At 41.2% G+C, this 25,941-nt stretch overlaps 3 protein-coding genes across 4 annotated transcripts in view; 2 read left to right on the top strand and 1 right to left on the bottom strand.

Annotated features, from left to right (window-relative positions):
- The window catches only part of LOC138759078 (microtubule-actin cross-linking factor 1-like), a 34,568-nt gene extending 24,985 nt beyond the window's left edge, over positions 1–9,583 (top strand). Inside the window, exon 8 of the mRNA XM_069928948.1 lies at positions 1,064–9,583. Within this exon, the coding sequence (XP_069785049.1) occupies positions 1,064–1,071 (8 nt within the window). The 3' untranslated portion in view covers positions 1,072–9,583. The remainder of the gene's footprint in view (positions 1–1,063) is intronic.
- Positions 1–25,941, bottom strand: part of LOC138759079 (microtubule-actin cross-linking factor 1-like) — a 97,147-nt gene that overhangs the window by 66,901 nt on the left and 4,305 nt on the right. The gene's annotated exons all lie outside the window — the stretch shown is intronic.
- On the top strand, positions 10,017–15,899 carry LOC138759077 (uncharacterized). 2 transcript variants are annotated; one of them, XR_011354630.1, is made up of 2 exons: positions 10,017–15,195; positions 15,301–15,899. XR_011354630.1 is itself a non-coding variant. In XM_069928947.1 (2 exons), exons 1-2 carry the CDS (start codon positions 14,848–14,850, stop codon positions 15,715–15,717), a joined length of 765 nt encoding a protein of 254 aa, XP_069785048.1. In that variant the 5' UTR covers positions 10,037–14,847; the 3' UTR covers positions 15,718–15,899. The 2 variants fall into 2 exon arrangements, 1 of the variants encoding a protein (XP_069785048.1); XM_069928947.1 differs by having other exon boundaries at positions 10,037–15,195.

The following is a 25,941-nucleotide window of genomic DNA, read 5'->3' as shown; positions in this document are numbered from 1 at the left end:
AAGGCAGAGGGTTATAGGGAGATTGTGAGGGGAAGGGAAGGAGAGGGAGGGAGGGAGAGTTATCGAGGAAGGGGGAGGGATATAGGGAGAGAGTGGGGGAGGAGAAGAAGATGGAAAGTGGAAGGAATGGGAGAGGGAGGGAGAGTTGTCGAGGAAGGGGAGGGATAGTGGGAGGGTGAGAAGAAAGAGAGGGAGAGAGGAAGGAGATGGAGAGGGAGGGAAACTTGTCGAGGAATGGGGAAGGATATAGGGAAGAGTGTGAGGGTAAGAGGAGAAGGAGAGCGATAAGAGATGGAGAGGGAGAGGAAAGGAGAGAGGGAGAGTTGGTGAGGAAGGGGGAGCGATATAGGCTGAGGGTGAGGGGAAGAGGAGGAGAGGGAAAGGAGAGGGAGAGGAAAGGAGAGTGAGGGAGAGTTTTCGAGGAAGGGGGAGTAATGGGGTGAGGGTGAGGAGGGGAAGGAGAGGGAGGGGAAGGAGGGGGAAAGGGAGAGGGAGGGAGAGTTGTTGAGGAAGGGATAGGGATTTTGGGAGAGGGTGAGGGGAAGAGGAGGAGAGGGAGAGGAAAGGAGAGGAGAGTTTTTGAGGAATGGGAGGGATATAGGGAGAGAGTGAGGGCAGGAGGAGAGGGAGAGGGGAAGGAGAGGGAGAGGGGAAAGAGGAGGAAAGGGAGGGAAATTTTTTGAGGGGAGGGATTTTGGGAGAGGGTGAGGGGGAGAGGGAGAGGAAAGTAGAGGGAGGGAGAGTTGTTGAGGAAAGGGGAGTGATAGAGGGAGAGGGTGAGGGGAAAAGGAGAGGGAGAGGAAAGGAGAGTTTTTGAGGATGGGGAGGGATATTCGTAGAGAGTGAGAGTTAGAGGGGAAGGAGAGGGAGGGAGAGGGAGGAAGAGTTGTCGACGAAGGGGGAGGGATAGAGGGATAGGGGATTAATGGGTTTCTATTGTCTCTGAATCTTTACGAAAAAGTGAAGATGATTTTGAGCTGAAGACCATTGGTCGTGTTCGCGTGATCTTCCTCAACTCTGTTCATCTCTTCCCTTGAATGACTTTTGTTTCCATTGCTTGTAGATTCGTGAAGCGCAGAAGGGAGGACAACAACTTGTGCTGGAAGTCGAGCTGGTAGCAGGACCAACTGTCAATAAGGCAGCCACACTTGGAAACACAATCAACATGTTCAGGTATTTCTACATCCAGTCCTGGAGGATCTCAACAAAGTTCAAGGAGATTTCTGCCAACACCTAAAAATTCGACAACTCCAAAAAAATGTAGTGAACAGATCCAACCTTTGTACACGTCATTCATCACCCACACCAAAGCCTTTAACTCTGCATCAAGGAAACAACTATAGGACACCCCTTCTAGTATTAGATGAACTGAAATGGAAGTACGTATCCTGAGGCTCTTCAACAAAGGCATATTGGCCACAGTCATGGTCAACATGAGTACTTGGGAGCCTTTTTGCATGAAGTGAAGAGTAAACAAGGATCTGTGTCAGGTCACTCGCCTGAGTGCTACTGGTACCATGTAACCCAGTACTACCTGTCGCATGGTCGAGTGGTCGGCGACTAAACCGGCTCCCCCATCAGGCTTGCCTGGTGAGGAGGGTGGCTAGACACCCTGCAGGATGAAAAACAAGACCTGTCAAAGGGTGGATGAACCATGGACAGAAAGGTCTGGCAAACCATCATCTGAGAGGGAACAGCAACCTTTGAAGCCAGCAGATGTGCAGAAATAGAAGAAGATGAGAGGAGAGGCCGTACCAACCCAAGCCTGATCTGCCATCTGGAACAACCTGTCCTGAATGCAGAAGAACTTTCAAAGGCAAGATTGAACACAGAAGCCACTTGATAGCAACGAGGAGGAGAACTTTCTGACAGACAGCGCAGAATTCAAACTGAGGTCCAGTCCTGACCACTGGCCATGTAAAGGCATTGCCCTAACCACTACATCAACCGTGACACCCTGCTCAGAGAAGCCGGCTGGAATCTCGAGCGTCTGGAGGAATCGATGTGTCAGGCAGCAGTGGGGAGGGGTCGGGGATCAGCGGCGGCAGTGGGGAGGACTCGGGGATCAGTGGCAGTTCCTACCACACCCCCACACACACAAACCCTGATGCACACGCCCCACACACACACACATACATACTTGATTCTTTGAAAGATTTTATTTAATATTCTCAAATTACATAAAGAAAATCAAATACACATAAAATAACTGTAAACTACATCCCCTCCCCCTTACTAATACAATAAAAACCAAAAAAAGAAAAAAATAACCAAAATAAAGAAAAAAAAAACAACCTCTCCTCCCCCAAAACCTTAGAGAAATGTATCAAATATTCCCTGATTGGTCTGCCTACATTACAACATTGATTTAATTTCTATAGCCATGTGTTTCAAATATAAACACCACATATAAATAAAAAAGAGTAATTACTTACATTATATGTTAATTTTTCTAAATATAGACAAGAGTGCAATCCGTTATGCCATCTTTGTAAGTTTATATTCTTCCATGTGACAGCTATATATTTTCTCGCTACTGCTAACCCAAATCTTAACAAAGCCAAATATGGTTTAGGCATTTTGAATCAACAAATGGAACATTAACATAACCCAACAAACATATTTTTGGATCCATTAAATATCCCTTTGAAACAAATCCCTCAAAAATTTTATAATTTCCTCCCAAAAATGCTTAATTTTCTTTCACGACCAAACTGAATGTACAAAAGTAACTTTCTGCTCTTTACATCTAAAACAGAAATCTGTTAAACTGAATCCATATCTCTTCAATTTCTCAGGGGTTGAATATAATTGATGCAAAAAATTCTAATTGACCATAGTATACCTCACATTAATTAACTTGGTAACACCGTCAACACACAGTTTTGACCATTCCTCCCATGTCAAAATAATATTTAATTCTTTCCCATTTGTCTTTTTCCATTTTCTCCTGCAACAACCTATACATATCAGAAATAAAGCATTTTTCACCTTTATCTGCAATTAATAATTCAAATTTCTTTTGACCTGGTAAATTTATTTCCTTCCCATAATTCTTCTTTAAATAATCTCAAAGTTGGTAATAAACAAAGAATTTGATGCAATACCATATCTTTCCTGCAACCTTTTAAATGAACAAAACCTCCCTGCTTCAAAACAATCTATTACATTCACTAATCCTTTAATTTCCCAATCTTTTAAGTAAGGATTCTATCATGAAAAGGGAATTAATTTATTCTGATATAATGGTGATCTTATCGAAACTATTCCGATAGAATCAAGAATTAAATTGCGATTTTACCAAATATTCATTATATGTCGAAAAACGGATAATTTAAATTCTTGTAACAATAAAGGATTCCATTTATAAATGAAATGATTAATATTATTTTCCAAAATCTGAGCCATCTTTATCTTTGCCCACCTAGGAGATTGTTGATTATCAAATAACCAATTAATAAACTTCATCGGTGCCACCTCATAATAATTATAAAAACAATGTAATTGCAAACCACCCAATTTATAATGCCAAGTCCATTTTTGGAAAGAAACCCTCGATAATTTACCTTTCCATAAGAATAACCCAACTATGCAAGGAATAGATTGAAAAAAGTATTGTACTCGAGCATAAATGTTCATCTTTATGCAATTCACTCTTCCTATTAAGGTCAGTGGTAAATCTTTCCACTTATCTAAATCAATTTTAACCTTATTTAATAAAGGTACATAATGCAAAATAAATAATTCATGATCATTTTTATTTACAACTATTCCTAAATATTTAATTTTATTTGACCATCTAAATTTAGTAATTTGTCTACAATCCATAAAATCTTCTTCTGCTATTGGTAAAACCTCACTCTTTTCCCAATTAATCTCATATCCCGATAATTTACCATACTTATTCAACAAGTCCTGTGATAATTTTAGTGAAGTTTTTGGATTAGTTAAATATACAAAAACATCATGTGTAAATAAGCTAATTTTATTTTCATTTTCTCTCACTTTAAGTCCTCTAACACCAAAATCATGTCAAACAGCCTGAGGTAAAGGTTCTGTCACCAAAGCAAGTAAAGCAGGTGAAAGAGGAAAACCCTGTCTTGTAGAACAAGATAAATTAAAAGATTTTGAAATCTCACCATTCGTTATTACCCTTGTCGTAAGTTCTGCATATAAAGCCCTAACACAACCCCTAAAAAATGGAACAAAATTAAATTTTTCCAATACTTTAAACAAAAACTTCCACTCAACTCGATCAAATGCCTTCTCAGCATCCAAAGATATATCCGTTGGTTGATTATCTTGTTGTTTTTAGCATTAATTAATGAAATCAATTTAACTATATTATCTGATGACAATTTAACTACATTGTCTTTGACAAACCCTACCAGATTGTTACGTAAAAAAATTTGGCAAATAATTCACTAACCTATTATCTGAAACTTTTGACACCAATCTATAATCAACATTTAATAATGATATCGGTCTGTAAGGTGACACTTTTAAAGAGTTCCTTTCTTTTTTTAGGTATAACTGTAATCAATGCTTTTGAGAAAGATTCTGGAAATACATCCATTTTAGTTGCTTGTTTCAAAACATCTTTATATAATGGAAATAATAAATCATTAAATTTTTTATAAAACACCACCTTAAATCCATCCTCTCCAGGAGATTTCCCATCAGGCATCGATTGCAAAGCTTCTCTCAATTCTAATTCAGTAAATAAAATATCTAAATTCTTTACCTCAAATTCATTCAACACTGGCAAATTTAAACTAGATAAAAAAAAATCAATTTGATCCATTTTTTGATAACCCTCTGACATATATAAATTTTCATTAAATTTTAAAAATTCATCAGTATTCATTTATGTAATTTCTCCATTCTTCCTAATAGCATTAATTGTCCTTGATACTTGCTCAGTTTTATGTTGCCATGCCAAACCATATGCACTCTTTATCCCAATTGATAATAACATTGTTTAGACTCCAACATCATTTTCTCATATTTATACGTTTGTAAATTATAACGTAATTTCACTTTAGATAAATTTATCCTTTCATCCTCTGTATAATTTTTTTAAATTTTTTTCTCCAAGCCTTCGATTTCCTTTTCCAAATTTAAACTTACGAATAAATAGTTTTTTTCTCTCTTAGTTGTATAGCTAATAATTTGTCCCCTCAAATATGCTTTTAAAGCATCCCACAAAATAAATTTACTTTGAACTGAATTTTCTTTCATTTGTAAATAAAAAATAATTTGATCTCTCATCTACTAAATGAAATCTGGTCTCTTCAATAACTTTTCATTAAACCTCCATCGTTAAGCTGTCTCAGTTAATTCAGTCCCTAAACATTTAATGAAGGATATGAGAATAACCTACTTTTATATTCTGCAAAATTAAATCTACTTGTAAATGCACAGAAATCAAAAATACATTTATTCTAGAGAAAGAATTATGCCGAGCTGAATAAAGTGAATAATCTTTCTCAGTTGGATTTAATTTCCTCCAAATTTCCACTAAATTTAAATCCTCCATCATCTTAAACAGTCTTTTTGCCATTTTAGTTCTTTCAACAATTTTTGGAGATTTGTCCAACAAGGGATCCAAACAACAGTTAAAATCTACTCCGACTAACACATTCCCATATGCCTGATTCGAATTTAAAAATGTCCCTGAAAAAAATGTCTGATCATCTTCATTTGGTGCATAAACATACATTAAAGTCCAACTTTCAGAAAAAAATCTTCCAATTAACAATCAGTACTCTTCCAACATTATCAAAAAAAAATCCACAGCAAAAAGTTTTTTTTTATTAACTAATATCACCACGCCTCTAGTTTTAGAGTTTAATGAAGAAAAAATTACATGTCCTGACCAATCTCTCTTCAACTTCAAATGTTCTTTTTCTGTCAAATGAGTCCTTTGCAAAAATACAATATCTACTTTTAGCTTCTTTAAATTTTTATTTTTTCTGCCTTTTTCTCCTTTGATTGTAATTCAAAAGATACATTTTTACGTATCAAAATAGCTACATCTTTAGCCTTAGAATTAAATGAAGAAGAATATACATGCCCAACCCAGTTCCTTTTTAATTTCACGCTTTCCTTTTCATTCAAATGTGTTTCTTGTAAAAAAGCAATATCAATTTTCATTTTCTTAATATATGCCAAGACCCGCTTACGTTTAACCTAACTATTTAATCCTCGAACATTAAAAGTAGCAAACCTCAACTTTGACATATCTACTATTATTACTAAATACCAATAATATCTTTATATAAAAACTCAAATTAATGTATATAGGCCCTCCAATAAAAAAATCACAAATTAAAAACTAAAAAAAAATTAAAAATAAAAAAAAATTAAAAATAAAGAAAAAGGAAAAAAAAAGAAAACCCCCCCCCCAAAAAAAACTACCAAAAGGTAGTAATCCCCTAAACAAAAATTGGGTGTGGGTCACCCACCAGTGGCTGATGACTAGTAAAGAAAGTCCAAATCTCTCCTTGCCCAGCCAAACAGTCAGTAACATCAAAATATTATAAGAACAAAAGAAAAAATAGAATAAGAAAATTCTTTTAACCCAAAAGACTCCAATCTTGAAAATCCCATTTCAGAAGTTGGACTCTTTCCATTCCTGTTTTTTTCCCATTTTTGCCATTTCTTCCTTTTCCAGAGCTACCAAAGTTTTCTTTAGGAGATAATGCTGGACTATGTCTTTGTCCTCTTATATCTGGCCATGAGTCAGCAAAAATCATTGCTTCACAATCAGTTTCAAAAAACCAAAATTGATAGACTCCGTAAAACACCTTCAACACTGCAGGGTAACGAAAAGTAGACTTATAACCTTTATGCCACAAAACTTCTTTAACTGGATTGAATCGACGTCGACCTGATGCATTTCCAATAATGGAGACATTTTCCTGTGTGCTCCCTCCATTGAAATCAAAAGGCTTTCTACTTCTTGGGAACACGCACCTTCTTCCGGGGAATGGGTAATTCCAGCGCCATCCTTCATTTGGTAGCAATAGATTTTTTTTCAGCCCGCACAGGAAATCTTTGGGGTCTAGGCAATGAAGAAATTGAGCCAGGGGCTGTTTCAGGTCGTCTAGTCCCCAGATCCTCAGCACTTCGAAAATGGATATTCTTATGAACTTGAGGTTTAATCTTTTTACCATTAGTGGCCATAATAATTGCTTGATACTTTAAACTAAAATTTAAAAAGTTTAAACTTGAAAACAAAGGTTAAAAAACAGGTATTTAAAAATCTGGCCAGAGAGGTCGAGATTACATGTCTAGACTCTACGCTATCTTGCCACGATCCCTACTTTTAGCTTCTTAATATAATCTATCACACATTGCCTTTTTATTGGGTGATTTAAACCCTTAACATTAACAATTGTAAAACTTAAATTACTTATTACAACTTACACAATGGCACCCAATCTTTCACAATTAACTTAAACAAAAACCCTCAACCAACAATAAAAAACACTAGACTCCCCCCCTGAAAAAACTGCAACACACTCGAGACACATACCCCAGACACATACCCCAACAATCACACACCTCCCACACACACACCCTACACACAACCCCCAACACGCATCCCCAGACACACATTCCACACATACAAGCCCCGACTCACACCCCCCACAATCACACACCTCCCACATGCACACCCCACACACACATACACATCCCAGGAACACAACCTCACGCTCACAAACTCCCACACATACACTCTGCGCACACACACACACATATCCCCCATACACATACTCCCCCACACACAACCTCTGACAGATATACACAAACACCCTTCGACACTCATACACACCTTCCACACCCTCACTCCACAAACACCCAATGCACCCACAGTCCCCTTCCCACACACCACACCTACACGTATACCCCGACGCACAACCCAGAAACACCGCCCACATACACCCCTCACACACACCTTCACACATGACCACCTCCCACACACAACTCACAAAATCAACTCCCAGCCACACATCCCACACATAAACGCACACTCACACTCACCCGATACAACCCCTGGACAGATAAACCTCCCACACACATACCCGTACACACATCCTCTCACACTCAGTCCCCCCCACACACACCCACCCACACCCCATATACCTCTCACACACAACCCCAAACACACACACACCTTCACACTTGACCACCTCCCACACACAACCAACACAAAATCAACACCAAGCTACACACACACATACACGCACACTCACACAATACAACCCCTACACAGATAAACCTCCCACACACATACCCGTACACACATCCTTTCACACACACAGTCCCCCCCACACACACCCACCCACACCCCATATACCTCTCACACACACACCCAAACACACACACATTCACACTTGACCACCTCCCACACACAACCAACACAAAATCAACACCCAGCTACACACACACATACACGCACACTCACACAATACAACCCTACACATCTGCTCCAAAAAACATGGCCCCAATGGACATCCCCCACTCACTCCCCACATACACACCCCACACAATCATAACCCTACAGACTTCCCCACAAAAACAATAACATACCCGTCCCACACACACCCAACACAAACCACACACACACCCATTCATAGACCTCCACCCATCCCCAAACACATACCCCACATACACACCCAGCACATGGACGCCCCTCCATATTCACCACCGCATTCACACCCCTGCACACACAACCCACGCACAAACCCATTCCCAATCATGCCCCCTACACACTCCCTCCCTCGCATGCACTGCCACACTTATTTCTCCGCACACACACCCTTCACACCCTTGACACAAACATTGCCAGACAAATCCCACCATGCACACGCACTAATGCGACCCTGCACAAACACCTTCCCACACAAGTCCCTCACACATGCACTCCCACTCACATTGCCCTACACACACATCCCGAACTACATACCCCTACACACACACACCCCATAAATACGCCCACACACACACTCCCTCATACAACCCCCTCACACACAAACCCGCAAATCCACCCACCCACACCACCCCACACATATTTCCCCCACACTCATGCGCTCACACACAGACACACACACATTCCCTCCACGTATATCACACACACACACACACACACACACACACACACACACACCAACCCTCCATATGCAAACCCCACACAAGCCACACATCCCATACCCACACACACACTCTCTATATTCAAATCCCACACACACACAAACCCCACTCATAAACACCACACAAGCACAAAACCCCTAACACACACAAACTCACACACAAAAACACCACACAAACACAAACAACCCCCACACTCAAATCCACCCCACACACTAACCCACCACACACACTAACCCACCACACATACACACCATACACACCTCCCCAAACATCAGAGACTTACCCAAATTCCCCACACACACAAACCCCAAAATAGCGCCCATGGTGGAAGTGAGGGCATTGGTGCAGTCGCTGACCCATGGGGAGGTGTGGGTGAGGGCATTGGTGCCATCGCTGATGGAGGGAGGGGGTGGTGCCGTCGCTGATGGAGGGAGGGGGGTTGGTGCCGTCGCTGATGGAGGGAGGGGGGGTGGTGCTTTCGCTGATGGAGGGAGGGGGGTTGGTGCTGTCGCTGATGGAGGGAGGGGGGTGATGCCTTCGCTGATGGAGGGAGGGGGGTTGGTGCCGTCGCTGATGGAAGGAGGTGGATTGGTGCCATCGCTGATGGAGGGAGGGGGGTTGGTGCCATCGCTGATGGAGGGAGGGAGGTTGGTGCCATCGCTGATGGAGGGAGGGGGGTGGTGCCATCGCTGATGGAGGGAGGGAGCTTGGTGCCATCGCTGATGGAAGGAGGGGGGGTGGTGCCATCGCTGATGGAGGGAGGGAGGTTGGTGCCATCGCTGATGGAGGGAGGGAGGTTGGTGCCATCGCTGATAGAAGGAGTGGGGTGGTCCCATCGCTGATGGAGGGAGGGTGGTTGGTGCCATCGCTGATGGAGGGAGGGAGGTTGGTGCCATCGCTGATGGAGGGAGGGAGGTTGGTGCCATCGCTGATGTGTCAAGGGGTGCAAGATGACGTCGTCATTGACAAGTATGGGGATGGAAGTAGCGCTGACAAGCGGGGTGGGGGCGCATGCAATGCTTGCCATGACCTATATACGTTGGTGCCCCACACAGACACTGACACACACACTCACCCTGCCACACACACCCACTCACACATACACACCCCCACACACACCCCAAACCCACACCCCTCACACACTCCCCATACACCCATCCCCCACAAACTCACACCCCTCACAACCACACACACACCCCTCACACACACCACACATAACCCACACCCACACCCCTCATACACACACCCTCACACATGCCCCACAACACACACCCCTCCACATCATCTCTCCACCCATCCCACACACTCTCACCCCCCACCCACACATCCACACACTCAGACACCCCCACACTGCCCCCTACACATATTCTCACAAACACACATCTACACACACTTCCCACACACACCCATCCCTCACACACACACCACATTAACACACCATACACACACCCACCCCCACACACCCCACTCCCCACACACCCACTCCCCACAATCACACATCCCTCACAAACACACACCACACATAACCCACACACACTGCCACACACATACCCCACAACACACACCCCTCCACAACACCCACCCACCCATCTCATACACACTCTCACCCCCCACCCACACACTCAGACACCCCCACACAGCCCCTACACTTATCTTCACAAACACTCATCTACACACATTTCCCACACACACCCCTCTCTCACCCATCACTCACACACACACACCCCACACTAACACACTATACACACACCCACCCCCCACATACCCCACTCCCTACACATCCACCCTCCACAAACACACATCCCTCACAAACACACACCACACATAACCCACACACATACCCCTCATACACACTCCCACACACATACCCCACAACACACACCCCTCCACACCCCCATCCACCCATCCCACACACTCTCACCCCCCATCCACACACTCAGACACCCCCACACAGCCCCCTACACTAATCCTCACATACAACCCACACACTCCCACTTACACACACCCCACACACACCTCTCACACACACCCACAAACACACTTCCCACACACTCAGACACCTTCCACACTGACTCCACACAACACACAGACCACACACAATTCCCACACACACCCCACACACCCACATACTTACACACACTTCCCACACACACTCCCACTTACACACACACCCCACATCCCCACACTTACCAAACACTCACCCCACACAAACCTCTCACATCCACTTGCCACACACTCAATCCACACACTCAGACAACTCCCACAGTGACCCCACACACACACACATCCACACTCCAATAGAATCTCTTTTCTCCCTCTCCCCTTAATCCCGTCTCTGAACCAGATTCTTGTATTTAAAGTAGACTTTGTTCCTAGACGAATATAATATGGGTCTGGAAGTCGGGATTTAGAATGAAAGGTTCTGAAAATCGTTCAGGATAGGTCCCCCCAATTATTTCGGGGCAAATTGGAAGATGTTCTTTTATATCAGCGACATGTTCTATCAGTGAGATAATTTTGTCGAGTTCCTTCCATTTGACGTCGATGTTGTGCTTTGTACAAATGTCTGCATATATTTGTTCACTTATGGAAAATGGAAAGAAGGAAATGCACACACGCACACATACCCACTCCCACACCCTCCCACACGCACACATACATACACACAACCTCCCTCACACCCCTTCTTACACACGCCCACACACATACCTACCCAAAAGGACCCAAGCACATACACTCCACACATATCCACCACACAATCCTACCCACACACCCCACACACAACCCCTCACCCATTCCCTCCATAACCCCACATGCAGACCCCAAACACACACCCCAATCCCACAAAACTCCAGACACACATCCCAATGATTTTGGGGCAAATTGGAAGATGTGCTTTTCTATCAGGGACGTGTTCCATAAGTGAGTTAATTTTGTCGAGTTCCTTCCATTTGACGTCGATGTTGTGCTTTGTGCAAATGTTCTGTATATATTTGATCGTTGATATATTTGTATATATTTGTTCACTGTTCTGTATATATTCTGTATATATTGTATATATTCTGTATATACTTTTTCACTGTAAACTAAAGCCCCACATATCTGCACACACACCCTCACACACACACCCTCCCCCACACCCCTTCTTACACACGCCCACACACATTCCCACCCACAAGCAACCATGCACATATAACCCACACACATCCACCGCACAATCTCACCCACACACACCACACACATCCACTCACACGTTCCATCCAACACCCCAATACCTGAACATGCAGTCCACAAACACACACCCAATTCCACACAACTCCACACACACATCCCAAATCCCACACACAACCCCAACTATTTCGGGGCAAATTGGTAGATGTGCTTTTATATCAGGGACGTGTTCGATAAGTGAGATAATTTTGTCGAGTTCTTTTCATTTGACGTCGATGTTGTGCTTTGTACATATGTTCTGTATATATTTGATCGTTGATATATTTGTATATATTTGTTCACTCTTCTGTATATATTCTGTATATATTGTAAATATTCTGTATATACTTTTTCACTGTAAATAAAACCCCCACATACATGCACGCACACACACACTACCACACACACCCAAATGCCAACAGACACTCCCACTCCCTCACACACACACACACACACACACACACACACACACACACACTTTCCCTCACACCCCTTCTTACACACGCTCACACATATACCCACCCACAAGCACCCATGCACTTATACCCCACACACATCCACTACACAATCTTAAAAAATCAAACAAAAGATGAGAAACATTAAATCGGACTGACCCGACAGGACGGAGGAACTAAGGTCGTTTGGAATCAGCAGATGCGATAGAATCGGCAATCTCCGTCAGGCCGAGGGACCTTGAAACACCACACAAGTACAAACTAAACTGGATGAGAGGGTCCTTGCAGAGAAATGGATTGGAGTCAATCCACAGGACCCTCAGAGCAACAGAGAGGATCACTGGAGTCTCCCTCTTCCCCATCAGTGTGATCTAGCAGGATCCTTGTCTGAAGAGGCCATGCCAAATCCTGGAGAAGCCCTTTGACCCTGCCCACAGCATCTCTCAGCTGCTCCCATCAAGGAAGAGAAAGGAGGATCAGAACCAGCATCAGCAGGATGAAGAACAGCTTCTGTGCAGGGGTCGGGAGAAGGTTGAAGCACCAAAGGAACTGCTCCCACTCACCATCCGAGTGCAAACAGAGAGCGCATGTAAAATGTTCAATGATGGGAATGTATGGACATGATACTAAGGGCTGAAAGAGACTTGGAACAGGGTTTTTTGTGGTCGATCATTTATTACGAATAAAGTCTTACACGAAAGGGCAAGAAGCAGCTAAGGTTGTTCTTTCCACACAGATCTACTGTTAGTCCTCTAATTCTATGGGAACTGTCGCAGGGTTGTAGCTCCCAGTTGTTGGGATAGGCTGACACAAAGTGGTAGGTCCAGGTACTAATGAGGATGCCATCAGATGGTTCCCCACCCCCCACTCTCTCCCCACCACCACTGCCAACATCAGTTCTTTGTATTACAAATAAAGATGAGTGAAACACAGAAGTCTGCAGACGCTGTGATTATAATTACAAACACACCGACATGCTGAGGGAACTCAGCTATTCTTTCCAGCATTCAGGCCTGAGCCCTTCTTCAAGGAATAAACAGAATAACCCAGAAGCAGGAAATCTCAGAAAGGCTCAGAATTCTGGTTAGGGGACAAATCCAGCCCAACAAAAGGTGTTAATTGGATGTGATAGGGATGAGGTTTTTCATAGCAGGCCGAGCGACCATGTGGTCAGGCGGGCTGAATCGCTGTCCCAGTCAGTTGGTACAAGATGGCATAGGCCCCCCTTCCCTTCTCACGAGAAACATGCGTTTGGCGACACATATTGCCTGAGAGATGTTGCCACATCCTGGTTGCACGTCACTGGGCAGGCAATGACTACGCAACGCACTGACATCACTCCCCTAGACCAGTGCACCCCAGAGAGGAATGAGGTCGTCCCCTAAAAGCAGCACGAGAGATTCACATAAAGGCAGTTACTGGTTCACTTCATACTGTGTGGAGGTGCTTCATTTCAGTAGCACCACCTTTAGCAGCCACGACAAGACCATGAACAGGCAGTCAGCAAGAGAATGGGATGGGGAATTGAAGCAGGTGGCCACTGGGAGATCCCCGCTCTTGTGGCGGACATGGAGAAGTTTTTGTTTATAGGATAGCTATGAATCTCGATGAAAATACAACCAGTATAGGTTTTACTCATTCACAGGCTTCCAGAGAACAGACTGGGAGAGAAAATATAAGTCTTTAGGCCAGCAAATCTTCCAGACAGGGATCAATGATCAATTCTTCCCAACAGGGTCCCAGGCTCCAAAATCCATGATGTCTTCCTTGATATTTTTAATGCAGTAGCGCTAACTGACTACCGATCGAGTCAATGAGCTGCCAAAAGGCAGCCCATTCATAAATTGGTTTCCTGCCCAAACACAGCTGATGGAGTCTGTTACCTATCAGATGTGAATTGTCAAAAGGTATAGTAAGCGTTCAGTAACCTTAACAACACCTTTCAGTGCCAGCTTGACATTGTTTCTGCCCAGAGGTAAACGTCTCATGTCCCTGCCCATTGGAACACGTCTCCAGGAGACCAATGACAGCTTGGTGCAAAGGGGATACCCAATGTGTGCCGGTGCCATTGATGGATCACATATTCCCATTATTGCCCCCAGCTTGCATGCTGCAGCCTACTACAATCGCAAAGGCTGGCATTCAATGGTTCTGCAAGCGGTGGTCGACCACAGATTCTGGTGAGCTAAGCCTTTATTGGTCTTTATCACATCACATCTCAATGTCTATCACTTCACTGTGCTTTCCATTCACGTTACAGTTTCTCAGATGTGTTTGTTGGCCGGGCAGTACCCATGATGCCCGAGTGCTTGCCAACTCTCCTCTGTATAGAAAGGAAGAGGACCAGGGCGGATACCACTTCCCACCTGACGTGAGTGTTCACCCTACAAAGCTCCATGTGTCAATCTTATGTATGCTTATTGTGTCAACGGTCATGTGTATGAATTAACAACATTCTCCATTGTTGTGCCTGCAGGTGTCCAAGGATGTTAATGGAGTGGAGGTTCCAGCGCATCTTGTGGGTCATCTGGCATATCCACTACGAAATTGGCTGATGAAGGGGTTCACACAGCACCAAGGACTGGATCTGGATCAGCAAAGATTTAACAAGGCCCTTAATTCTGCAAGGATAGTGGTGGAACATGCATATTGCCGTCTAAATGGCTGCCGGTGGTGCCTGTCCAACCGTCTGGATATCTCTACCACCTTAGTCCCAGGTGTTGTGTTTGCTCGCTGTGTCCTGCACAATATATGTGAGATTAACAAGGAAGACTTTCTGTCAGAGTGGACGTTGGTTGAAGCAGATGGTCCTGCACCCATTAGCACAGATTGTCGCAATCAGCAGGCCCATGGGCACCAGGCCATCCATTCTGCCATTTTGTCCATCCTGTAAGGGTATGACCCTGCCACCTAGCTCCTAATTTCCACAACTTGTTCCCCCCTCCACCCTCCCCACCCAATGCGACAACATGAGCCTACTGCCTGGCATGTTATGTGTTCTCGTGAAGTAATGGTTGCATATAAATGAGACTTGTGTGCTTGTCAAAAATGTAATAAAAAACATTTTTTGAGAAATCTTATTGCTTCATAAATATCTGAGTTCGATATAGCAATGTAAACATTTCACATTATGTTTAAACTAGATGTAAACCATGGAACGGACAAATCACATTGCAAATACACTCCACACTTGAACACCGCAGAACAAAAACAAAAATGGTAAACACAACAAACACCTCCACCCGGCACCACAGCATTTCTGTGTTGTGCCGATTATACCTCTCGGAGGAGGGTTACCAAGTTCATTTGGCAGGCGCATCCTGCGCATTCAGGTGGCCTTCCGGCAGCCCATATTGCCATTATATGCGGCTTTACAAGTGGGGCATTTGGCCACCTGAAAGTGCCTTTTCTAAGAGTTCCTGTATCTGGCTCATTCCTTGAAGAAGGGCTCAGGACTGAAATGTTGGGAATATATCTTGATCTCCTATGGACACTGAAAATCCGGGCTGAGCTCCTCCAGCTTAACGGTGGGTTTTTAAGCACCACATATAGATGCACATCTCAAGACAAGGCCACAAAAATGTGCCACCTGGGAAAATTGCATAACAGGGGCATCTTGTGGTTCCACTTGGCTGCTTCTTACATTATTTGGCCAGGACTTTCTTTGCAAATTTCCCAACACCTATTCTGTGTTTTCTCCAACCTGTCAATTCAAATACACTTGTTTTCTTACTTCTCCAGTTCTTGGTTTCTCTGCTTCCTGACCTGCTTTTTCCAGCAGTTTTGTATAACTTATATTCCAGCAGTTGCTGTGGTTGAACTTTTACTGATTTAATGAATTGTTTTCATCAGAATCTAAATGTGCTTGAGTCCACGGTCAGCCATGTAAGCATTGAAATGGGTGGCCACTGGGAGATCCACCCTGTTGCAGCAGACAGAGTTGAAGTGCATTAAATGCACCCAATCATTTGGTCACTGCAGCCACCATTTAAAAAATTCAAGAGGTTCTGCAGTCTGTGTGTCAAGAAATCCCTCTGCACCTCTGTTTTTAGTGGGAATCCTTCAACCCTGAAGTTGTGCTCTCTCGTCCTTGACTCCTCTAACATGGGAGATAATTTTACCACATCTACTGTATCCAGGCTTCTCAACATTCGAAGTGCTTCTTAGGACCCCTACCACTCATCATTCTTCTGAACACCAAGGAGTATAGTCCAAGATCCATCAAACCTTCCTCATATATTAATCCCTTCATTCCAGGAATCATTCTTGTGAATCTTCTGCAATGCCAGCACATCCTTTCTTCAATAAGGAGCCCAAAACTCTCTCCGCTACTGCAGGTGCTGCCTTGCCAGTGTCTTCTTAAGCCTCAACATCACATCCCTGCTCTTATATCCTATTATTTGCGATATGAATACCAACATTCCAATCAGCTGATTGACCACCAACATGGAAGTTAACCTATGGGGCATCCTGCACGGCGATGCCAAGGTCCATCTCCCCCAGAATTTTGAATGTTCACCCTATGCAATAATAATCTGCCCTTTTATTCCTTCTCCCAAAGTTCATGACCAGACATTTTCCTACTTTGGAATTCACTGGCCTCTTCTTTTTCCATTCTCCTAATCTATCTGTCTCTCTGCAGCCTTGCTGTTTTCTCCCAGCTACCTGCTGCTCTGTAACGGGTGAAGAAAAAGAGATGGCCCCCAGAATTGTTTCCCAGCATTTCTGCACACCTGCAGAAAGCCACATAACACAGCAATTGCCTTCTGGTCGGTCCCCCTGATAGTACAGATTCTAACACCAATGTGTATCTGTCCAGATTGTAGTGTAGGATGACTGTGATTGGCTGAGAGTGTAGCCACACCTACTGGCAGGTCTTAAAGGATTTCTCCTAGCCAGACCAGGTCATTCTGGACTGGTCGACCCACGTATGATATGCTCCAGTCTTTTAGTTAATAAAAGTCTTGGTTTGGATCAACAAGTGTTTGGTTCTTTCGACGCACTCTGCAATGTTCCCCCTTCCTGCACCTTTGCTCTCTGAGATGTGTCACCAACAGTGTCCTTTCCTTCTTTCCTCAAAATAGATACTTTATTTTCATATTTCAATATGTGCGCAACTCGGAGTTCACAATATTAGCCAAGAGCTGTTAAAATTCCCGGGAAAACATTGCAAATTATAAAATCTTCTCAAACAATGAAAAACCATGTACAAAAGTGAAAACAGTGACTCCTGGTGGGCCAGGTAAAAACTATCGGGAGATACATAAAAAGGTGCCTTTTTAGAATCTTTTTCTGCTCATGTAGAGAGGATTTTGAAGGTTAATTGGAAACTATTTTCAGAGGCTTGGACTTGGATGAATTTGTACGGACTGAATGAAGATGATGTTCACTCTGTTCCTGATGCATTTTTATATTTGAATCAATCAATGAGAATATTATGGTTGGAGGAGATTTTAATTGTTGTTTGGATCCGTTGTTGATTAAATCTCGAAAAATTGTGAAAAAAAAACAAAATGGCGAAAAGAATAACTGAGTTGATGGGGGATTTAAATTTAGTGGAAATATGGGAATGGAGGAATCCGACTGAAAAGGAATTTTCCTTTTATTCTGCACGTCATGATTCGGTTTCAAGAATAGTTTTTTTTGGTATCAGCCCATTTGCAGGGTCGAATCAGACAGGCTGAGTATAAGAGTAGGATTCTGTCAGATCACTCATTATTGTTAATTTCACGTAGTATCGCAGAGATGGTGGAAACTTGTTATTGTTGGTGATTTAATGAAATGTTGTTAAAAAAAACCTGAAATTATTACGCTTGTAAGAGATCAGATTAGGTTTTTTTAGAAACGAATAAGGGATCAGTTCAAAGTAAGTTTATGTTATGGGATACTTTAAAAAAGATATTTACGAGGTCAAACTATTACTTACACAGCAAAAGTGAAGAAACAATATATAGCAGAAATTCAGGACTTAGAGAAAGAAATTGCAACATTAGAGAAGACATTTCAGAAAAATTCAACTGAGGATAATAAAATACAGTTGTCCAAATTGAAGCTTTGTTATAATACAATTGTGAAAAAATAATTCAATGATGGAAACAGCTCTACTATGAGTTGAGGGAGAGAGCACATACGGTTTTAACTTAGCAATTGGAAACTGAACAAGTGCCTAGAATGCAGTTAGGAGAAATTCAGAGATAACATAAACCACAGGATATTAATGATGAATTTTGTACATTTTATCGGGACTTTATCTGAAGGGAATTCGGATATGGAGCAGATTGATTGTTTTTTGTCGAATTTAAATTTACCTTTATTAGAGGAAGAGGATATTAAGACTTTGGATGGTTCATTTACTGATTTGGAACTTAAGGAGGCGTTACAATCTATGACAAGTGGAAAATCCCCTGGAGAAGATGGATTTACATTGGAATTTTAGAGAAATTTTTATGATTTGTTATTTCCGGAATATTCTGATGTACTGAAGCTCGCCACTGATACAGGTTTATTTCCAGAATCGTTTTCAAGGGCATTAATAACACTCATCCCAAAGAAAGACAGAGATCCATTAAAAGTTGTGTCATACAGACTAATATTAATAAATAATAATATTGAATGTAGATTACAAAATTGTAGCAAAGGTTTTAGCAAACAGATTGGCTAACCTTTTACCGCAATTAGTACATGTGGATCAAGCAGGATTTATCAAGGACAGGTATTCAGCTGATAATATTACTAAATTAATTACAATAATTAATGCTTCAAGACAACTCAACCAGACAATGATATTAGCGCTAGACGTGGAAACGGCTTTCCACAGTGTGGAGTGGAATTTTTATTTAAGGTGTTAGAAAAATATAAATTTGGACCACTCTTTACCAGTTGGGTTAAGGCATTATATACTAATACTCCTGCTCGGGTTATGACAAATGGACAGATTTTGCAGGCATTCAATTTGTTTAGATCCACTAGACAGGGTCGTCCGCTGTCACTAGCCTTATTTGCATTAGTTATAGAACCAAGCAATTAGGCAAGAAATGAATATTAAGGGAATTACAATTGGTGGGCAAGAGTATAAAATTAATCTGTTTGCAGATGATGTGTTGATATATTTGTCTCAACCTAAGAATTCTTTCGAACCATTACAAAATTTGTTGAAAAGATACGGGGTAATGTCAGGCTATAAAGTAAAGTGAGATATTACTAATATCAGATGGAGATTATTCAGATTGTAAACAACTTATGAAGTTTAAATGGTCAAATAAAATTATTTGGGCATAATAATGGATAAAGAGTATCAAAATTTATACAGCTTAAATTATGTACCATTATTAAATAAGATTAAGTTTGATTTAAATAGATGGAAGGAGTCACTGTTAACACGGGTAAATTGTATTAAAATGAGTATATATCCACGCATTCAGTATTTGTTTCAATCTATTTTGAGTGTTATACCGGGAAAGTTCTTTCAGGAATTAAATAAAGCAGATTGTTTCTTTCTATGGAAAGGTAAGTTGTCTAGAGTCTCTATGCAAAAGTTGACATGGAGGTATGTTTTGGGAGGTCATCAATTCCACATTTTCAAAATTATTATCAAGTAGCACAATTAAAGTTTATGAATAGACTGTTTGATATTGACCAACCTCCGATGTGGGTGAATGTGGAGATGGATCAAATACAAGAAAGAACAATACATTATTTTATATATAAATGGAATCCTCTGCTTTTGCAGTAGTATCAACTGACAGTATTGAAACATTTGATAGGAGAATGGTATAAATGGAATCAGTTTATAGGATCGAAAGGTAAGATTTCAGCTAAGACACCATTATATCAGAATCAGACAATTTCATTTTCTATGAATAATTCTTATTTGAAAGATTGGGAATCAAAAGAAGTGATATTATTGGAGGACTGTTTTGGTTTAATAGACAGAGAGAAATTTGGAATATCACAAAATACTTTATTTGCTTACTATCAAGTACAAGATTTATTATTAGAATGCTTTGGTAGAAATTTTAGTATAACCTGGTCAAATGAAATTTGAGAGATTAATTGTTGATAAGGGGAAAGAAGGGATTTGTTTCCGAAATGATATGTTATTACAAGAAAAGATGAAAAAGGTAGATATATTTAAAATAAAGGATAAATGGGAGAAGGATTTATGTGTTCCTATTTCTGTGGATGAGTGGTCTTACATGTGTTTGGTTAGTGTTATGAAATTAATTAATGTACGATATAGTTTAGTTAGTTATAACTTTCTGCATCAGTTATATTGAACTCCTGAAAAACTGACAAAATATGGATTTAGTGGGTCAGATTTGTGTTTTTGATTTGGTGATCAGACAGGTACTTTTTTTATACTCAGCGTGGGAATGTTTAAAGTTGAAGCCCTTTTGGTAAAAAGTGATTAAATTTTTGCGAGTTCTTTTCAAATAGATTTATATGTGGATCCATGGGTATGATTACTGGGATACATGAATACAATTATGGCAAATTTACGCTTGGAGAAACCTCAAATTGCATATATTCGTTTAGAATTAGCAGTGGCTAGAAAATGTATAGCTGCAACTTGGAAAAATGATGTCGAATTGAGTATTTATAGATGACACAATGAAATTCAATCATGTATTTACTTAAGAGAAAATAACGTATAATTTGCAAAATAATTATTCTTTTTTTATAACGATGTGAAGTTGGTATTTGGAATGTATGGGTTGAGATGTTAAGTAAAAGCCTTATACGTGTTGCAAGATGTAAATGGATGTCACACCGTAACAGTCTGTTATGAGACGATGCTATTGAGTTTTTTAATATAAGCTTCGTAGGGGTGAGGGTTATAGGGGCTGGGATAGATTAGAAGGGGGAGGAGGGAGGTGGGAGGTAGTAGAGGGTAGTTTTAGATTAAACGTTGTATTTTTTCTTGGTTCTGTAAAATTCTTAAATAAACTTCCAAAAAAACTGCATCGAGATAAATGTCGAGCCAGGCTCATCCATTGAACAGAAGACAACATAACACATCAATTGCCTTCTGGTTTTTCATCCACTCTACTCCAAACCTTACAATTTTGACTCCATGGGTTTCCTCTGGGTACTGATGTCCTCTCACATCCCTCAGGTAGGTGTAAATGGCAGCTTGATGATTGATGTGGATTGTTTTATATTTTAAATACAACATCTATATTGTACATGTAATGGCAATATCATTCAAAGAATTAGACTCCACTACAAAACTGGGAGGAAGGATGTGAACCTGAAAGATTTAGTTATGGTCACTGATTCTTAAACAATTTGGTGAGAGGACACACACATGGATATCGGGATGAACCCAGGCATGAGAGGTTTCAGAAAGGAGTAGAGACTGTTCTTGATCAATCAAGAAATTTTAGAGATCACCCAGTAAATGTTATGAGAAGGCACATGAGCGCGCGATGCCATAAAATGAGTTACGTTTATATTGCATATTCGGTTAATTTTAACTTAGACATACAGCATGGTAGCAGAACATCTCATGCCCTGAAGCCATGCTGCCCAATTTACACCCCATTGACCTACACCCCCTGCACATTTTGAATGGATGGAGGAAACCAGAGCCCCTGAGGAAAACCCACGCAGATACAGGGAAGACTTTCAAACTCTTTATAGACAGTGCAGGACCCGAACCCAGGTCCGGTCCCAACCATTGGTGCTGTAAAGGTGTTGTGCTAATTTCCACACCAACCATGTCATCCTTTAGATGCCATCTTATTCAGAATAAAGAGTGTTTACTCTTTCTCTCCTTTAACCATCTTGAACACAATGGCAAACTGTTTCATTAACCTCAAAAACAATTGATCAGAAATAATCTATAGAACACCGTCAAACCCATTAACTGAAATAAATTAAATAGAAGGAAAAAAGAAAAAAAATTAACTGCTAAAACGAAAAAAACCTAAAAATTAGGTCTAATCCAACCTCTCCCTCTAATCAAAGTTATCTTATGTAATGAAGAAAAGAAGAATAGTGTAGAACCACTGGTAGCCCCCAGAGAACAGGCGATGAATGGCCAAACCACACATTTAGTTCCTCCAATTGTAGAAAAATTCTAGGAATGTGCCCCATTATTTCATCAATTGGAACTTTCTATCTTTAATATAAGATATGATTGTCTCTAAACTTAAAAGGACATTACATCATGTAATCACAGTGTATGAGTCGGGGAAGAATCATCTTTCCATTTCAATAACATTGCTCATCTGGCTATTAACGTAGCAAAAGCTCAAAATTTTTTCTGAGCTGCCGACGATGGTTTATCTGGATCACGAGAAAAACCAAACAGAGCAATTTAACGGACGAGTTCAAAATTGATCTTAAGAACCATTGATAAAGTTTGAAAAATGCCTTTCCTGAATTTCTCTAAGTTTGGGCATTCCCAAAACAGAGGAATTAAAGAGACTTGGAAAATTTTAAATTTCTCACATAGTGAATCAACATCTGCATACAAGCGAGATAGTTTCAGTTTGGACATATGTATTCCTGTACCACCTTAAATTGTAAAAATCAATGCCTAGCATATAGTGAAGAGTCATTAATACAATTGAGAATAGAATACCAAGCTACTTCTGGAAATTTTATATTTAAATCTCATTCACAACTGCTCTTAATCTTGGATTTTAAACCCAATACATTATTATAAATACATGCTATTAATCCACCATGAACATAAAGCCGTAAATTTAAAAAAATAGATGAAGAATATTAGTCTTAGAAATTCACGGAAAATCCAAAATCTTAGATTGAAGAAAATGTCTAATTTTTCAATGTCAAAAAAGAGTGATTACTAAGTTCAAAATTTAGTTGATAATTGTTTGAACGTGGCAAAATTAACTGAAATAAAGGGGTCATTGAAACTTTGAATACCTATTCTATAACATCCTTGAAATCTACATCCAACAAGGATGGTGGTAAAAGATGGTTATCTATCATAGGGTTGCCCAATGAAAAACCATTTAGCCCAAAACAGTTCCTAAATTGGCCAAAATTCTCAATCAGTTTTTCAATCATGGATTATGTGTCAAATTTGGAAAATGGTAATATTGTAGAACTTTTTTGGAAAACTGTAATTCCGTCATGGCCCATGAAGGGCGATTCACTGATTTTTCCAAAATTATCTAAAGCAAGCCTGATCCAAATGCTATACTCTTTCCATTTATTACATTCCCAGCAGAAGTTGGGGAATTACAACTAGTAACAAGGAACTGGCTCTGTTATCCCCTCTTCACACAGGCCATAAAGTTCATAGTTGGAGCAAAGGTCTATCTTGGATCAAATGAACTGATAAAAACAGGATCCAAAGCAAGATTTAATTTGTTATTTTGGCCCAGTATTTAATGGCAGAAACTTGCTGAGCAGAGAGGGCTTTTATAATAGATAGATAATATTGAAATATTACAGACCTGAAGGGCTTTTATGTATTCATTAAATAAACAGAAAAGGGTTTAAAATAATCAGACAATAGTGCAATTTTATAAATTAGATCAGGGTATTATATTATAAGCCCAAAGTTAGGGTTGTACCTAATGGACAAATGTCCTCAGCATTCCCATGAACCAGGTGTAGTGGGCAGGGATGCCCATTATCTCCAGCTCCCTTCATTTTGATTCGAGAACCGTTGGTGGAAGATATTCACTGAGATCCAGACATTAAAGGATCGTGGGTAAATAAACCAGGAAGAAGATGAGATTAATCTATTTGCAGATGATGTCCTGATATGTTTGACAGACCCAGCAATTTCATTGGTAACACTACACTCTAAACTGGAAGATCATGGGAAGATCTTGTGATATAAAAGGACCAAAATAATCAACTTCCACGTATGTAAAAGGGAATTAATCAGGTGAAACTCTGGCCTGTGGTAAATCTGACATTTGTTGTTGTCCAGGTTTTCATTCTCTCTGTAAGTCACAAAGATATGAACCCTCATGATTTCATTATTAATATATTTAAGCACTGACGTACTATCAGGCCAAAACTCAGAATCTGCTAACTCCATCTGTAATTCTCTTCTTAACATAGTGTCCATTTTGCTCACCGTGGTAGCAGTCAATTCCATTCAAGGTCTGGTGACTGACTTTAATGGAGTAACTCTGGCTTTTCCCATTACAAATCCACCATGTACTCGCACTTGGTTTTCACAGGACTCAGTAACTGACAGGATCAAAATCACCTTCACTACATCAGCAAAATGGTGTAACAGCAAACGTGGCCAATCCAAAGTCTGTTGACTTCAAACGTCCAAGTATTTGAAGACACTCAATCCAATTTCTCCAATCTTGTGCGATGGATTCTGAGATAGTTTCATCCCATCCAAATTTTCTTCTGCACAATTCTTGAAGAATTTTCTTTCATTGAATATTTTATTTAAATCAACATATATATGAAAGTTATAACAATTAAAAATCAAATCACAATGTTACAGAGCTTACAAATATATGTTGATAATATATAAAAAAGAAAAGAAAGGAAAAGAAACTAAGATACTACTGTAGCGGCAGCTACAACCAGACAGGTTGAGTTCAGTGAGCAAAAATTCCTTTATTCAGGTTTGCATGGCTGGTCTTATGCTCCCAGCCCAGACTTGGCTGAGAAGGGTACCGGGGAGTCACGTGGGCCGCAGTTCACGGGCTTCTGAGCCTGGTGCCGAGGTAGGGGAGAAACCCGCGACGGTGCCATTTTGGACGGCTGCCCCACCGCATGCATGACATGAAGGGCTGGATCACATGCCTAATGGCATGCGCCACACAGCCCCCCCCAGAACCGGTGCCAATGGCCTTTTTTGTCAGGCAGCCTCGCTTCTTGGGTTGAGCCGCGACCGCTGGCTCATTGGGGTTGAGGTGTGCTGGCTTTAATCTGTCCACAGTAAACAGTTCCCTCTTACATTAATGTCTGGTGTGAAGGTGGATCCTGAATGCTGGATGACTCTGTACAGCCCTTCATACAGTCTTTGAAGGGGTGCTGTGAAGGGTCTCATCTGATAAAAACATACTCTGCGGAATACAGCTCACTGGGCTGGTAAGAGGCGCGTGTGCCATGTCTGGGCGGTGGTGGGGGTGTGAATGACTCCAACTGGGCCCGGAGATGG

The sequence above is a fragment of the Narcine bancroftii genome, chromosome 3 (assembly GCF_036971445.1).
Source record: "Narcine bancroftii isolate sNarBan1 chromosome 3, sNarBan1.hap1, whole genome shotgun sequence".
NCBI classification, from domain to species: domain Eukaryota; kingdom Metazoa; phylum Chordata; class Chondrichthyes; order Torpediniformes; family Narcinidae; genus Narcine; species Narcine bancroftii.
Note: the sequence above shows the minus strand (reverse complement) of the source record. Positions and strands in the feature narration are given on the sequence as shown.